The 15,961-nt window shown below is 50.7% G+C and overlaps 1 protein-coding gene across 6 annotated transcripts; it reads left to right on the top strand.

The window, feature by feature from the left end:
• The first annotated feature begins 2,699 nt into the window (after positions 1 to 2,699).
• Positions 2,700 to 14,765, top strand: SERPINE1 (serpin family E member 1). 6 transcript variants are annotated; one of them, XM_064375718.1, is made up of 10 exons: positions 2,709 to 2,839; positions 2,986 to 3,083; positions 4,308 to 4,579; positions 6,123 to 6,356; positions 7,224 to 7,418; positions 9,403 to 9,601; positions 11,053 to 11,153; positions 11,274 to 11,360; positions 12,501 to 12,584; positions 12,911 to 14,765. In XM_064375718.1, the coding sequence occupies exons 3-10, from the start codon at positions 4,309 to 4,311 to the stop codon at positions 12,946 to 12,948; spliced, it is 1,209 nt and encodes a 402-aa protein (XP_064231788.1). In that variant the 5' UTR covers positions 2,709 to 2,839; positions 2,986 to 3,083; position 4,308; the 3' UTR covers positions 12,949 to 14,765. The 6 variants fall into 6 exon arrangements, with proteins under 6 accessions (XP_064231786.1, XP_064231788.1, XP_064231787.1 ...); XM_064375717.1 differs by having other exon boundaries at positions 2,966 to 3,083; XM_064375716.1 differs by lacking the exon at positions 2,986 to 3,083 and having other exon boundaries at positions 2,700 to 2,839.
• Positions 14,766 to 15,961: the final 1,196 nt, after the last annotated feature.

Genomic DNA, 15,961 nt, shown 5'->3' with positions numbered 1-15,961 from the left:
GCTTGACTTGTCTTCATCTAAGAGGTCAGGGCGGTCGCTTCTTCCTCACCGCTAACCACACTCTCAGGGACTCCAAACCACAACTAAGGAAAGGAAAAAGACATAAACAAGAGGCAGTTTCACAGGAAGAGTTCTGATGTGTCTGTGAGCCCAACTTTCCGAGGAGGCTCTGAGCTCTCCTTGCCACTTGTGAGAAAACAAAGCCTAAGGCAGAATGAAAAGCGGGAGGGCTGCTTAGCTGTGGTTGCCCTTGGTATCTGTTTACGGACAAAATCCAAAACAAACATCCCCACGCTTCCACCCACTGAAACTTCCTATGACTCTGTTATCTGCTGTCTCCATGGATTCTCCTAATTAAGCCCCACCACCTACACAAAACCCGACAGTGCATGGACCCCAAGTATGCCATGTCTCTGATACAAGACCCCCCCTTGGCAGCACGCTGGCCACCCTTCCATCCACACGGCCAAGGGCACCTGACCCTGTCAAAATTCCAAATTTGGCCGGGCGTGGTGGCTCACACCTGTAATCCCAGTACTTTGGGAGGCCTAGGCGGGCAGATCACAAAGTCAGGAGATCATGACCATCCTAGCTAACACGGTGAAACCCCACCTCTACTAAAATTACAAAAAAAATTAGCCAGGCATGGTGGTAGGCACCTGTAGTCCCAGCTACTCAGTAGGCTGAAGCAGGAGAATCTCTTGAACCTGAGAGAACAGAGGTTGCAGTGAGCGGAGATCATGCTACTGCACTCCAGCATGGGCGACAGAGAGAGACTCCGTCTCAAAAACAAACAAACAAACAAACAAAACTCAAATCCACTAGTCTGGTCCTACATGCTCAGTTTCCACCCTCTACAGCAGGGGTCCCCGACCTCTGGGCCAGGGTCCAGTCCATGGCCTGTTAGGAACCAGGCTGCATAGCAGGAAGTGGGCGGCAGGTAAGTGAAATTTCATCTGTATTGACAGCCACTCCCCATTACTATTGTTATTATTATTTTGAGACGGAGTTTTGCTCTTGTTGCCCAGGCTGGAGTGCAATGGCGTGATCTCGGCTCACTGCAACCCCAGTCTCCCAGGTACCAGTGATTCACCTGCCTCAGCCTCCCGAGTAGCTGGGACTACAGGTATGCGCCACCACACTCGGCTAACGTTTTGTATTTTTAGTAGAGATGGAGTTTCCCCATGTTGGTCAGGCTAGTCTCGAACTCCCAACCTCAGGTGATCTGCCTGCCTCAGCCTCCCACAAGTTCTGGGATTACAGGTGAGAGCCATCGTGCCATGCTACAGCTCCCCACTGCTCACATTACCGCCTGAGCTCCGCCTCTGGTCAGATCAGCAGCGGCATTAGATTCTCATAAGAGCACAAATCCTATCGTGAACTGCGCATGCGCGGGATCCAGGCTGCCGGCTCCTATGAGAATCTAATGCTTGATGATCTGTCACTGTCTCCCATCACCCCCAGAGGGGACCATCTAGTTCAGGAACACAAGCTCAGGGCTCCTGCTGATTCTACATGATGGTGAGTTGTGGAATTATTTATATTATATACTACAATGTCATAATAATAGAAATAAAGTGCACAAAAAATGTAATGCGCTTGAATCATCCCGAAACCATCCCACCCTGGTCTGTGAAAAAATTGCCTTCTATGAAACCAGTCCCTAGTGCCAAAAACGTTGAGGACCACTGCTCTACAGAATCTATGAGTCACTCTTCCTCCCCTCACCCCCAGCGCTAAAAGCACACCCTGCAAACCCGCCATGAATTCACACTCTGCTTCTGTCCCTCTTCCCCAGGTGTCTGTGTCTGGAGGAAGAAGATAAAGGACAAGCTGCCCCCAAGTCCCAGCGGGGAGCTCCAAGAAACGAAACACGTTGGTCTCCTGTTTCTTTACCAAGCCTTTATCATGGTAACCCCTAGTCCCTTTCAGCCACCACCGCCCCACCCAGCACACCTCAAACCCCAGCCAGACAAGGTTGTTGACACAAGAGAGCCCTCGGGGGCACGGGGAGAGTCTGGACACGTGTGGGAGTCAGCCGTGTATCATCGGAGGCGGCCGGGCACATGGCGGGGATGAGGGAAAGACCAAGAGTCCTCTGTTGGGCCCAAGTGCTAGACAGACAAAACCTAGACAATCACGTGGCTGGTTGCATGCCCGTGGCTGCTGGACTGGGTCCAGGAGGAGGGAGGGGTGCTCTTTCCTGGAGTTGTCCCAGGGCATGGGGTAGACGGTCCTGGTGGAAAAACATCCAGCTTTCAATGGAGGTTATATTTGATAACTCCACAGTGACCTGGTTCTCCAAAGGAAAGCTGGACAACATGAGCTGGTTTTTCTCCAAACTGAAGGCTAGAGTCCTGGGCTTTTTGGGTTATCTGGCATGGCAGACGGTCAACCTGGCAGGACATCTGGGAGAGACAGACACAGGCAGAGGGCAGAAAGCTCAAGGGAGGTCCCCAGGCCAAGGCTATCGGGGTTTGCTCAGCCGTTCCTGAACCCTCTTACACACGTACACACACACAGTGGCACGCACACACACACACATGCCTCAGCAAGTCCCGGAGAGGGAGGTGTAGAGGGGGCCTGGCTCGCTGTTCAGACGGACTCCCAGAGCCAGCGAGTGGGTGGGGCTGGAACATGAGTTCATCTGTTTCCTGCCCACATCTGGTATAAAAGGAGGCAGAGGCTCACAGAGGAGCACAGCTGTGTCTGGCTGCAGAGCCAAGAGCGCTGTCAAGAAGAGCCACACGCCCCCCTCCAGCCGCTGAATTCCTGCAGCTCAGCAGCCACAGCGGAGCAGGACGGACCACCAATTGCAAGGCACCTCTGAGAACTTCAGGTAGGAGAAAAGCAAACTCCCTCCAACCTCTTACTTTGGGCTTAAGGCAGAGGACTCACCTCCCCAGAATCCCCTCCCTCCACGATCCCCCGCTATTCCTCTATTTTCTTTTTCTTTTTGAGACAGAGTCTTGCTCTGTTGCCCAGGCTGGAGTGGAGTGGCATGATCTTGGCTCACTACAGCCTCTGCCTCCTGGATTCAAGCAATTCTCCTGCCTCAGCCTCCCGAGTGGCTGAGACTACAGGTGTGTGCCACCATGCCTGGTCAGTTTTTGTCTTTTCAGCAGAGACAGGGTTTCACCATGCCAGGCTGGTTTCAAACTCTTGACCTTGTGATCCGGCCCATCTAGGCCTCCCAAAGTTCTGGGATTACGGGGATGAGACACCACACCCGGCCAATTCCTCTATTTTCTTTTCCTTAGCCTTGAGCCGACCCTGCCCTAGGGGTGAGTGCAGGATAGCAAGAAGGATGGTCAGGTCCCACCAACAACCCCATCACCCAGAAACAAGAACCTTGACTCCCTCGGTCCCTCTGCCTCAAGACTTCCCCCATTTCCCACCTCATGCCTGCTAACAAATGAAACAATGGCTGGGAAAGCATTACAAGAGAATTAAGGCCAGGCGCTGTGGCTCACGCCTGTAATCACAGCACTCTGCAAGGCTGAGGCAGGCAGATCGCTTGAGCCCAGGAGTCTGAGACCAGCCAGGGCAACATGGCAAAAACCTGTCTCTCCCCAAAAAATACAAAAATTAACTGGGTGTGCTGGTATGCCTGTATCCCCAGCTACTTGGGAGGCTGAGGTGGGAGGATTGCTTGAGCCAGGGAGGTGGAGGCTGCAGTGAGCCAATATTGAGCCACTGAATTCCAGCATGGGTGACAGAGCAAGACCCTATCTCAAAAAGTGAAAGAAAGAGAGAGAGGAAAGGAAAGGAAGAGAAAAAGAAAGAAAGAAAAGAAAAGAAAGAGAGAAAAAGAGAAAGAGATAAAGCAAGAGAAAGAGAGAAAGAGGAAAGAAAAAGAAGAAAGAATGAAAGAAAAAAAGAAAGAAAAGGAAAGAAAATTTAAAAGCTCACGCAAATCAAAGATGTTGTGATCACTGATAATCGAGCCTGAGCTAAACTCCCCCGGGCTGCAAGGGCAGAGCGTGGTAATGACCTCTCACCTGCCTTTCTCTGAGGCTTTTTTACGGGACATAGAGGGAAGGCAAATGGACTGGATTCCAAGATTCCCACAGGGCAAGATGGGAGAAGCCTCCCTGCGACTGCCCGAGGGTGAGTCCATCTGAGTGAGACAGAGCGGGATGGGCTCAGAATCTGAACGTGGCCTCTTCCTGCACCCTGCCCTGGTGTTTACCTAACATCTACTTGCAGCAAACAAGAAGAGCCGAGTCCACAGCTAGGGCACCAGCTCCCTTCCCCTCCCGTCTTCCAGAGCGGCTCCTTCACCAGCTCTCTTTCCCTTGCTCTAGGATGCAGATGTCTCCAGCTCTCACCTGCCTGGTCCTGGGCCTGGCCCTCGTCTTTGGTGAAGGGTCCACCGTGCACCATCCCCCATCCCACGTGGCCCACCTGGCCTCAGACTTCGGGGTGAGGGTGTTTCAGCAGGTGGCGCAGGCCTCCAAGGACCGCAACGTGGTTTTCTCACCCTATGGGGTGGCCTCGGTGTTGGCCATGCTGCAGTCGACCACGGGAGGAGAAACCCGGAGGCAGATCCAAGCGGCCATGGGATTCAAGATCGATGGTGAGTGATGGGACATGGGGGCGGGGAGAGGCATGCAGTCCCCACAGAACGGACCAGCCAGGAAAGGCTGGCTCTTGCTTAGCTGAGCCAAGCGCCATACAGCTGTGCTACAGGGTCCCCCTGTCTTCCCACCACACTCTAAGTCACTGGACCCTTAAACTGCCAAGGGTGTCTGGTCAGTAGATTTACCGTTTATTCACCACTGCGTGATCTTAACCTCGTTAAGCCTCACTTTGCCCATCTACAAAATGGGGATTATAAAAAATACCTACCACAGGGCCAGGCGTGGTGGCTAACGCCTATAATCCCAGTACTTTGGGAGGCCCAGGTGGGCGGATCACCTGAGGTCAAGAGTTCGAGAGCAGCCTGACCAACATGGTGAAACTCCGTCTCTACAAAAAAAAAAAAAAATACAAAAAAAAAAAAATCAGCCAGGCACGGTGGCGCACGCCTGTAATCCCAGCTACTCGGGAGGCTGAGGCTGGAGAATCACTTGAACCTGGGAGGCAAAGGTTGCAGTGAGCTGAGATGGCACCTCTAGCCTGGGTGACAGAGCGAGACTCCGAGACTCCGTCTCAAAACAAAAACAAGAACAAACAAAAACAAAAACAAAAACCTCCCATGTAGGACTGCCCTAAAGAATTCGTGGAATTACACTTGTGAAATGCTTAGCATAGCCAGGACTATAAGAAAAAAAATCTAAGGCCAGGCACAGTGCCTCATGCCTGTAATCTCAGCACTTTGAGAGGTTGAGGCAGGAGGATCACTTGAGGCCAGGAGTTCAAGGCCAGTCTGGGAAATACGGTGAAACCCTGTCTGTACTAAAAATATAAAAATTAGGCCGGTGCAGTGGTGCACACCTGTGATCCCAGCTACTCGGGAAGCTGAGGGACAAGAATTGCTTGAACCCAGGAGGTGGAGTTTGCAGTGAGCTGAGATTGCACCACTGCACTCCAGCTGGGGGACAGTGAGACTCTGTCTCACAAAAGAAAAAAAGAAAAAGAAAAGAAAAGAAAAGAAAAGAAATCTAAGGCCAAGAATGATGGCTCATGACTGTAATCTCAGCACTTTAGAAGGTTGAGGCAGAGGTTTCGGTGAGTCAAGATCCAGCCATTGTCCTCCAGCTTGGGCAACAAGAGCGAAGCTCCATCTCAAAAAAAAAAAAGAAAGAAAGAAAGAAAAAAGAAAAGAAGCCGGGCGTGGTGGCTCACACCTGTAATCGTAGCACTTTGGGAGGCCGAGGTGGGTGGATCACCTGAGGTCAGGAGTTCAAAACCAGCCTGGCCATCATGGTGAAACCCCATCTTTAAAAATAAATAAATAAATAAAAAAGAAAGGGTTGGGATCTGAGACTGTTGAAGAAAGGAAGGAGATGCAGAAAAGAGATTTCATCCTGGAATGAAGTCTCCCTCCAGAGACCCCTGGGAAAGCACGGTAGGCCCCATCCATCAGGACTGGGCCTCTTGTCGGGGAATTGGGCTGGGCTGGGAACCCTCGACTCGACAGGAGCCTCACATGTCTTCTCCTCTCTGCCCCGGCACAGACAAGGGCACAGCCCCCGCCCTCCGGCATCTGTACAAGGAGTTGATGGGGCCATGGAACAAGGATGAGATCAGCACCACAGACGCCATCTTCGTCCAGCGGGACCTGAAGCTGGTCCCGGGCTTCATGCCTCACTTCTTCAGGCTCTTCCGGACCATGGTTAAGCAGGTGGACTTTACAGAGGTGGAGAGAGCCAGATTCATCATCAATGACTGGGTGAAGACACACACAAAAGGTGAGCAGGCAGGGAAAGGAAGTCCATCCCCAGGGCCTCAAGAGAAAGAGAATTTGGAAACAAATCCACATATCCTAGTTGGGTGCAGTGGTTCACACCCGTAATCCCAGCCCAACATTTTGGGAGGTCTAGGCAAGAGGATGGCTTGAGGCCTGGAGTTTGAGAACAGCCTGGCCAACATAGCAAGATACCATCTCTACAAAAAAACTTAAAAATTAGCCAGGCATGGTGGTACACACCTGTAGTCCCAGCTACTTGGGAGGCTGAGGTGGGAGGATCACTTGAGTCCAGGAGTTCAAGGCTGCAGTGAGCTATGTTTGCACCACTGCACTCCAGCCTGGGCAACAGAGCAAGACCCCATCTCTAAAAAACAATCCAAAACCAAAACAACAAAAATCCATGTATCCTAAACAACGCTCCTTTTCAACATTCTCTTCTCTATGGACAGAGGGCTGGATGCTTTAAGAACCAAAGCCTAAGTCAGGCGAGGTGGCTCATGCCTGTAATCCCAGCACTTTACCAGGCTGAGGCAAGTGGATCACCTGAGGTCAGGAGTTCGAGACCAGCCTGGCCAACATAGTGAAACCCTGTCTCTACTAAAAATACAAAATTAGCCGGGCGTGGTGGCACACGCCTGTAATCCCAGCTACTTGAGAAGCTGAGGCAGGAGAATCACTTGAACCCGGGGACGCGGAGGTTGCAGTGGGCCAAGACTGCACCATTGCACTCTAGCCTGGGTGACAAGAGCAAGACTCCATCTCAAAAAAAAAATTTGTTTCTTTTTTTTTTTTCGTGCAGGGTGGTATGGCCGTAGATAAAAAAAAAAAAAAAATGTGTCTAACTTCCTGATCATTGGTTTTCCTATAGGTATGATCAGCGACTTGCTGGGGAAAGGGGCCGTGGACCAGCTGACACGGCTGGTGCTGGTGAACGCCCTCTACTTCAATGGCCACTGGAAGACTCCCTTCCCCGACTCCGGCACCCACCACCGTCTCTTCCACAAGTCAGACGGCAGCACTGTCTCTGTGCCCATGATGACTCAAACCAACAAGTTCAACTATAGTAAGTCCAAGAGCCCCTTTCCCACAGCCCACAGCGAGTGTATCTCATATTCCAGGGGTCTCCCAAGGAATACCCAAAATGTCGCCCTCCGAGGGAGGAAGACCACAGGGAATGTTCCCCTCTAAGGGAGGAGAGACCCTAGAATATACTCCAGCTTTGACAAAGATTTCCCAAGCAAGAGACATTAGGATAATGGGAACAGAAAACAGGAGCTTTTTTGGGGGGGAAGAAGAAACAGAGTCTCGCTCTGTCCATGGGATGGAGTGCAATGGCACGATCTGGGCTTACTGCAGCCTCCGCCTCCCGGGTTCAAGCTATTCTCCTGCCTCAGCCTCCCAAGTAGCTGGGATTACAGGTGCGTGCCACCACGCCCAGCTAATTTTTGTATTTTTTACTAGAGACGGGGTTTCACAATGTTGGCCAGGCTGGTCTCGAACTCCTGACCTCAGGTGATCCACCCACCTCGGCCTCCCAAAGTGCTGGGATTACAGGTGTGAGTCACTGCTCCCAGCGACAGGAGCTTTAACCCATGAAGAGTGAAGCTGAAATCCAGAAATTCCCTCAGGGCCACATTTGTCTACCTGACTCCAGGGTCCCATAGTGTGTTGCTAACGTGATTACCTGGGGCTGAGAAATACTGCTGGGGGAGTCGAGGTTAAGAGGATGAGGACTCCAGGTGTGGTAGCTCACGTCTATAATCCCAGCACTTTGGGAGGCTGAGGCTGGTGGATACCTGAGGTCAGGAGTTCAAGACCAGCCTGGCCAACATGCTGAAACCCCATCTCTACTAAAAATACAAAAATTAGCCAGGCGTGGTGGCACAAGCCTGTAATCCCAGCTACTTCAGAGGTAGAGGCAGGAGAATTGCTTGAACACAGGAGGCAGAGATTGCCGTGAGTCGAGATCATGCCACTTCACTCCAGCCTGGGCGAAAGAGTGAAACTTCATCTCAAAGAAAAAAAGAAAAAGGATGAGGACTGGGATGAATTGGTGGCTGGGTGTGGGGAAAATGGAAGTGAAGGAAGGGCAAAAGAGATAGAGAAGGCCTGGCGAGGTCGCTCACGCCTGTAATCCCAGCACTTTGGGAGTCTGAGAAGGGGGACTGCTTGAGGCCAGAAGTTAAAGACCAGCCTGGGCAACATAGCAAGACCCTGTCCCTACTATATATATATATATATACACACACACACACACATAATATATATACACACATAATATATATATATATAATGTATATATATTTAAATATATATAAATATTTTAAAAATTAGCCAGGCTTGGTGACATACATCTGTAGTCTATTCAAGAAGCTGAGGTGAGGCCAGGTACAGTGGCTCACACCTGTAATCCCAGCACTTTGGGAAATCAAGCAGGTGGATCACCTGGGGTCAGGAGTTCAAGACCAGCCTTGCCAACATGGTGAAACCCCATCTCTATAAAAATATAAAAATTAGCTGGGTATGATGATGGGTGCCTATAATGCCAGCTACTGGGGAGGCTGAGGCAGGAGAATTGCTTGAACCTAGGAGGGGGAGGTTGCAGTGAGCCTAGATCGTGCCATCGCATTCCAGCCTGGGTGACAGAGCGAGACTCTGCCTCAAAAAAAAAAGCAGCAGCAGCTGAGATGGGAGGATCATTTGAACCAGGAGCTGGAGGGTGCAGTGAGCTATGACCACTGCACTGCACTCCAGTCTGGGTGACACAGTGAAACCCTGTCTCTAAGAAAAAATATATATATTAAAAAAAACAAAAAAAGAAACCCAGAAATTAGAAAATACTGAATTGGTTGAAGAGAAGGGAAATGGACATTAAAATACTGAATAGGGGAGCAGTGAACAGGGGATCCCCAAAAGCCAGGCAGGAGAGAGAACTTGGCTTCCAGAAAGAGTGGAGAGGCCAGGAGAACAAGGTGAAAACCCAGTGCTGGGTTGCTGTCAGTGAGAGCTGGAGCCATGTCTGACGCGCCATCTTGCTGTCTTTACAGCTGAGTTCACCACACCCGATGGCCATTACTACGACATCCTGGAGCTGCCTTACCACGGGACCACCCTCAGCATGTTCATTGCTGCCCCTTATGAAAAAGAGGTGCCTCTCTCTGCCCTCACCAACATTCTGAGTGCCCAGCTCATCAGCCACTGGAAAGGCAACATGACCAGGCTGCCCCGCCTCCTGGTTCTGCCCAAGTAAGCCACCCTGCCATCTCCCCCACCCGCCCACCCCTCTCTCCAGGCTCGCTGAAATCACTGCCCCCGGCTGAATTTCCTAGACCCGTGATGCTTGCAGGGCAGGGACATGCATGTGTGGGAGGCTGATGGGAAACACTGTGGCCTGGGTTTGATTATGAATCTCGCAATCACCTCTCCCGCTGTTTCTGCTGGAAGGCAGGGGACAGCTTTTCCGAACCACACCCCCACATTGACTATCCCCAGAATACCTCAGAAAGTCCCCAAAAGGAGAGCCAGAGACATAAGGGAGATGGGGGCCCAATCAGTCCACATCCACTTAAGGTGGCCCCATCAGCATTCCCATCCCCCACCCTTTCAAGTCAACATCCAAACAAAAGAAATCATTTTCAAGGAAGGAGCAGCTCGAAGTGCAGCTTTTAGCTGGGGTTCCAAGAAAGCAGATTTTTCTAAATCCTTCTGCAGAAGGAAGCAAAGGGATTTTTCAAAACCCAGAAGGCTGGAGCTGGGGAATTCCAGAATTATAGGGAAGCCTCCCACCACGCTCATCCCAAATTTCCAGATGCTATAATGCCAGCCTTGGGGAAGGGAGAATTTAGTTGGTTAGCTGGTGCGTGCTGTCGCTTGCATCCTCTTTCTCTCTTTCTCTTTTTTTTTTTCCTCTTTCTCTCTCTGGCTCATAAAAATTGAGGTAATTAGTCGTGCCCTGGTGGGAAGCAGAGAGTGCACAAAGCCTCCCTGCTTGAGTACTCTCCGGGATTAGCCCTCAGAAACACAATCTGCAGACCGGATTTGTGCTCCAGCATCCTTTCGGGAGCATTTGCCCTTGGCTTCCCCCGCCCCAGCCAGGCTGAATAAAATTATGCCGAAACGACTGTCTTATTTGAGGAAAGTAATTAGTCATAGGTAGGAGGGAGTGGGGAGATTGCAGAAGAATGTTGATGAATATTAGAATCCCAGCAATAAGGGGAACTTTACAAACAGCTTTTGAAAAAGAACCAGGAGGCCGGCCAGGCGCGATGACGCACACCTGTAATCCCAGCATTTGGGGAGGCAGAGGTGGGTGGATCACTTGAGGTCAGGAGTTCAAGACCCAGCTGGACAACATGATGAAACCCTGTTTCTACTAAAAGTACAAAAATTAGCTGGGCATGGTGGTGAGCACCTACAATCCCAGCTACTGGGACAGCTGAAACAGGAGAATCACTTGAACCCGGGAAGCGGAGGCTGCAGTGAGCTGAGATCACGCCACTGCACTCCAGCCTGGGGGACAGAGCAAGACTGTTTCAAAAAAAGAAAGAAAGAAAAAGAGCCAGGCCTCCCTCTCCAACCTTCACCTCCATTCCTATTCTGTTCACTTTATTTGGGGGACACCTGGTAGGGGACAGGGAAGGGGGACTGCCAGCCAGAGGGGACCCCCAACTTGAGCTGCCTGCTGCTGCTATCTGCAGGTTCTCCCTGGAGACAGAAGTGGACCTCAGGAAACCCCTAGAGAACTTGGGAATGACCGAGATATTCAGACCATTCCAGGCGGACTTCACGAGTCTTTCAGGTAAGAGGACTTTCCTTTGCATTTTCTTATCCCAATGGAGTGCAGGGGGCCCTAAGAGGGAAGAGGAACATCTCCTTGAGGGCGACAGTTGATCTATTCCTGTATCCACATCTGTTTCAGACCAAGAGCCTCTCCACGTCGCGCAGGCGCTGCAGAAAGTGAAGATCGAGGTGAATGAGAGCGGCACCGTGGCCTCCTCATCCACAGGTGAGTCTGGCGCAGGTGACGCCCCACAGGCACGGCACCTCCAATGCCTTTCAGGATAACTGGTCCCCAGACCCGAAAAGGACCCCACAGCCCTTTCTGCACAGACCTCTCTGCACAGAGCGGCTCTGTCTGTGCTCAGCCATCACCCTCTCTCCCAACCTGTTTCTCAGCCTGGAAGACGGGCTTGGGACCACGGGACCCTGTTTCCTCACCTGATGGTTCCTAAGTTCCCTGACTATGAAAAGACTCATAAAGGAAAACCTACACTGTTCCCACAGTGGGGAGTAAACTTAAGACATGCTTATCGGGCCAGGCACGGTGGCTTATGCCTGTAATCCCAGCACCCTGGGAGGCCGAGGCAGACGGATCACTTGAGGCGAGGAATTTGAGAATTCCTCACAACATGATGTTGTGAGCCTGGGCAACATGGTGAAACCCTGTGTCTACTAAAAATACAAAAATTCACCAGGCATGGTAGTGTGCGCCTGTAATCCCAGCTACTCGGGAGGCCAAGGCAGGAGAATTGCTTGAATCCAGGAGGCAGAGGTTGCAGTGAGCCAAGATTATGCCACTGCACTCCAGTCTAAGCAACAGAGCAAGATTCTGTATTTTTTAAAAAAAAAGAAAGAAAGAAAAAGAAAAGTGCTTACCAGTAACACCTTAAAGGATTCATCTAGATAAATATGTATAAGGGGAAAACTGATCCATCGCCACCAAGCTCCTGGAGGAAACCATGTCTTGAGGATGTCTCTAAACTTTTAAGGTTCATATTCAGGAAAACAACTTCTAGCTGGGCTCAGTGGCTCAGACCTGTAATCCCAGCACTTTGGGAGGCCGAGGTGGGAGGATCGCTTGAGCCCAGGCATTTGAGATAAGCCTGGGCAACGTAATGAGACTCTGTCTCTACAAAAAATAGAAAAAAATATTAGGCATGGTGGCATGTACCTGTAGTCCCAGCTACTTGGGAGACTGAGGTGGGAGGATCACTTGAGCCCAGGAGCTAGAGGCTGCGGTGAGCCATGATGGCACCACTGCACTCCAGCCTGAGCGACAGAGGGAGACCCTGTCTCTAAGAAAAAGGGCGGGGGAGTGCCAGTGCCAGCATCCCTCTGCTCTAAGACATTGTCCCGTCTCTTGCAGCTGTCATAGTCTCAGCCCGAATGGCCCCCGAGGAGATCATCATGGACAGACCCTTCCTCTTTGTGGTCCGGCACAACCCCACAGGTGAGCCTGGAACCCATCATGTTCCACATTCTCCCACTCACTCTTTCTCTCAGGAGCTAGTCCCGACAGATGCAGACATCTCTCTAGCTCTGAGGGGGCTCTGGGCAGGGGATCCATAACCCTACCCCGCTTCCTATCCCAAGAGGAGGCATCCTTCTGTCACCCACAGACTGTGCCAGGGCACCGTCCCTGCTCTGTCACTCAGGCAGCTGTGACTCCAGACAGCTCACTCATCTGCCCAGATATCAGCCCTTCCACCCACATGCAGCCCGATGAGCTGTCCCATTCCTTCCACTTCTCAACCCCCACGGTTCTTCCATCCTCAGGAACAGTCCTTTTCATGGGCCAAGTCATGGAACCCTGACCCTGGGAAAAAAACGCCTTCATCTGGGACAAACTGGAGATGCATCGGGAAAGAAGAAATTCCGAAGACAAGAATTTTAGTGTTAATGACTCTTTCTGGAGGAAGAGAAGACATTTGCCTTTTGTGAAAAGATGGTAAACCAGATATGTCTCCAAGACCTCAGCCTCTCCTTGGAGGACCTTTAGGTCAAACTCCCTAGTCTTTGCCTGGGACCCGGGGAGAGTTTGAAGCACAACTCCCTCAAGGTCTCCAAACCAAACGGTGACGCCTGCGGGACCATCTGGGCACTGCTTCCGCCTGTCTCTCTGCCCACTTGGGTCTGCAGACCCGGTTCCCACTGAGGACCTTTGCAGGACGGAACCACGGGGCTTACAGGAGCTTTTGTGTGCTTGGTAGAAACTATTTCTGTTCCAGTCTCATTGCCATCACTCTTGTACTGTCTGCCACCGTGGAGGAGGCTGGTGACAGGCCAAAGGCCAAAGGAAGAAACACTCATTTATCTCAGAGTCCATTCTGGCACTGACCACCCCTCCCCAGCACAGAGATGCTGGAGGTAGCAGAGTGAATGCCCCTCAAGCCCTGAGACCCTCCTGGCCTGGCCGTCTCCCTCCCCAGAAACAGTGTGCATGGATTATTTTGGAGTGTAGGTGACTTGTTTACTCATTGAAGCAGGTTTCTGCTTCAATTTATTTTTATAGGAATAGAAGAAGAAAGGTCAGATGTGTGCCCAGCTCTTCACCCCCAATCTCTTGGTGAGGAGAGTGGAATGCCAGAGGTGTGCCTGAATATTTATTATATCTTTGCCCTTGTGTGCTTGTTAGAGAGAAAGAGAACTATTACGGAAAATAATAGTATTTAAACTTGCTCCTAGTGTTACTTTGTGGTCTGTGTCACTGTATCTCAGGAAGTCTGGCCACTTGACTGGCACACACCCCTTGGGACATCCAGCGTGATGGGGCCCACACTGCCACCTTGTGGCCACCTGAGACCCTCCTGCCCCTCTTATCCTCGTGTTTTTCCACTTGATGGAAATTGACCATCCAATTTCAGCTTCCTTTAGGGGACCAAAAGGACGCAGTGGGGGAGAGAGACTTGGGCGAGGACAGAGTGGTTTCCAATGTGTTCAATAGATTTAGGAGCAGAAATGCAAGGGGCTGCATGACCTACCAGGACAGAACTTTCCCCAATTACAGGGTGACTCACAGCCGCATCGGTGACTCACTTCAATGTGTCATTTCCGGCTGCTGTGTGTGAGCAGTGGACACGTGAGGGGGGGGTGGGTGAGAGAGAGACAGGCAGCTCAGATTCAACTACCTTAGATAATGTTTCTGAAAACCTACCAGCCAGAGGGTAGGGCACAAAGATGGATGTATGCACTTTGGGAGGCCAAGGCAGGAGGATTGCTTGAGCCCAGGAGTTTGAGACCAGCCTGGGCAACACAGCAAGACCCCTGTCTCTTTAAAAATACATTTTTTAAATATCTTGGAATATATATTTCTAATATCTTTAAATATATCTATTTTAAAGACCAGTTTATGGAAGAATTGTACATAGATATGAAATGAATGTGATCTAATAGAATCTAATCAGCCCAGCATGGTCCCCACTGAAAAATCCTCTCTCTTTGGGGTTTTTCTTCCTTTCTTTCTTGTTTGATTTTGCACTGGACAGGGATGTCAGCCATACACAGGACCCACGGGGGTGGTGTCAAATGCTATTGAAATTGTGTTGAATTATATGCTTTTTCACTTTTGATATATAAAAAAGTAAAAATGTTTCAAAAAATTAATAAAATAAATAAATAAATATGAAAACTATGTCAGGACAGTCACTGCCCTTACCTTCGCCATTTCACATCGGACAAATCAGAAGCCTAGGCCGGGTGTGTTGGTTCATACCTGTAATCCCAGCACTTTGGGAGGCTGAGGTGGGCAGATCACCTGAGCTAAGGAGTTCGAGAGACCAGCCTGGCCAACATGGCAAAACCCTGTCTCTACTAAAAATACAAAAATTAGCCAGGCGTGGTGGCATGCGCCTGTAGTTCCAGCTACTTGGGAGGCTGAGGCAGGAGAATCACTTGAACCCAGGAGGCAGAGGTTGCAGTGAGCCGAGATCTCACCACTGCACTCCAGGCTGGGTGACAGCAAGACTCCATCTCAAAACAACAACAACAAAAAACCAGAAATCAAAAATCTTGTTGGTCCATAGACCTCATGGGTGAAAGGGACCTTCCTATACCCGGGTTGGCCCACATGGACGAGTCCATGAAATGGACCTCTCAGATCTGCCACAAGCCCCAAAGATAAGTTGGGGGAGCTTGATTCTGCCCCTGGGAATCATCCTCAAAAAGGAAAACTGTTCCCCCCCATACATTTTCCACTTACCCAGATGGGGCTGCTCATAAGTCACTGTCCTTGTGGGTTCCCAACTCTGTACATGCCACTTCCTTCCAGCACTAAATGCTTCCCACCCACCTACTCCCACTCCCCATTCTTCAAACCCAGCTCAAATTCCAGCTCCTCCACCTAGGACTTCCCATGAATCCAGACAACATCATCACTTGCGCGTCTGGGGCAGTAGCCTGTGCCTGTAATCACAGCATTTTGGGAGTCCAGGGCGGGAAGATCGCTGGAGGCCAGGAGTTTCAGACCAGCCCGGACAACATAGTGAGACTCTTCCTTTAAAAAAAAAGAAAGAAAGAAAAGAAAACATCAAAACATCATCACTCTTGACCAGGTTTTCTTCTCCCTGGTCTGTAAGAGTGCTTGGAGGCCAGGTGCAGTGACTCACACCTGTAATCCCAGCACTTTGGGAGGCCAAGGCGAGTGGATCCCAAGGTCAGGAGTTCGAGACCAGCCTGGCCAACATGGCAAAACCTCGTCTCTACTAAAAATACAAAAATTAGCCGGGCATGGTAGTGCGTGCCTGTAATCCCAGCTACTTGGGAGGCTGAGGTGGAAGAATCGCTTCAACCTGGGAGTGGAGGTCGCAGTGAGCCGAGATCGCACCATTG

This window comes from Aotus nancymaae, unplaced genomic scaffold (assembly GCF_030222135.1).
Source record: "Aotus nancymaae isolate 86718 unplaced genomic scaffold, 86718_ANA_hifiasm-v0.15.2.pri h1tg000012l, whole genome shotgun sequence".
NCBI classification, from domain to species: Eukaryota; Metazoa; Chordata; class Mammalia; order Primates; family Aotidae; genus Aotus; species Aotus nancymaae.
This window is presented reverse-complemented; position numbering and strand designations above follow the sequence as displayed.

Excerpts from the sequence above, each read along its gene's own strand:
- SERPINE1 (XM_064375719.1), top strand. The coding sequence starts at position 4,309 with ATGCAGATGTCTCCAGCTCTCACCTGCCTGGTCCTGGGCCTGGCCCTC. Across the intron at positions 4,580-6,122 it reads CATGGGATTCAAGATCGATG|ACAAGGGCACAGCCCCCGCC; the intron begins GTGAGTGATGGG and ends GCCCCGGCACAG. Across the intron at positions 11,154-11,273 it reads GGACTTCACGAGTCTTTCAG|ACCAAGAGCCTCTCCACGTC; the intron begins GTAAGAGGACTT and ends CATCTGTTTCAG.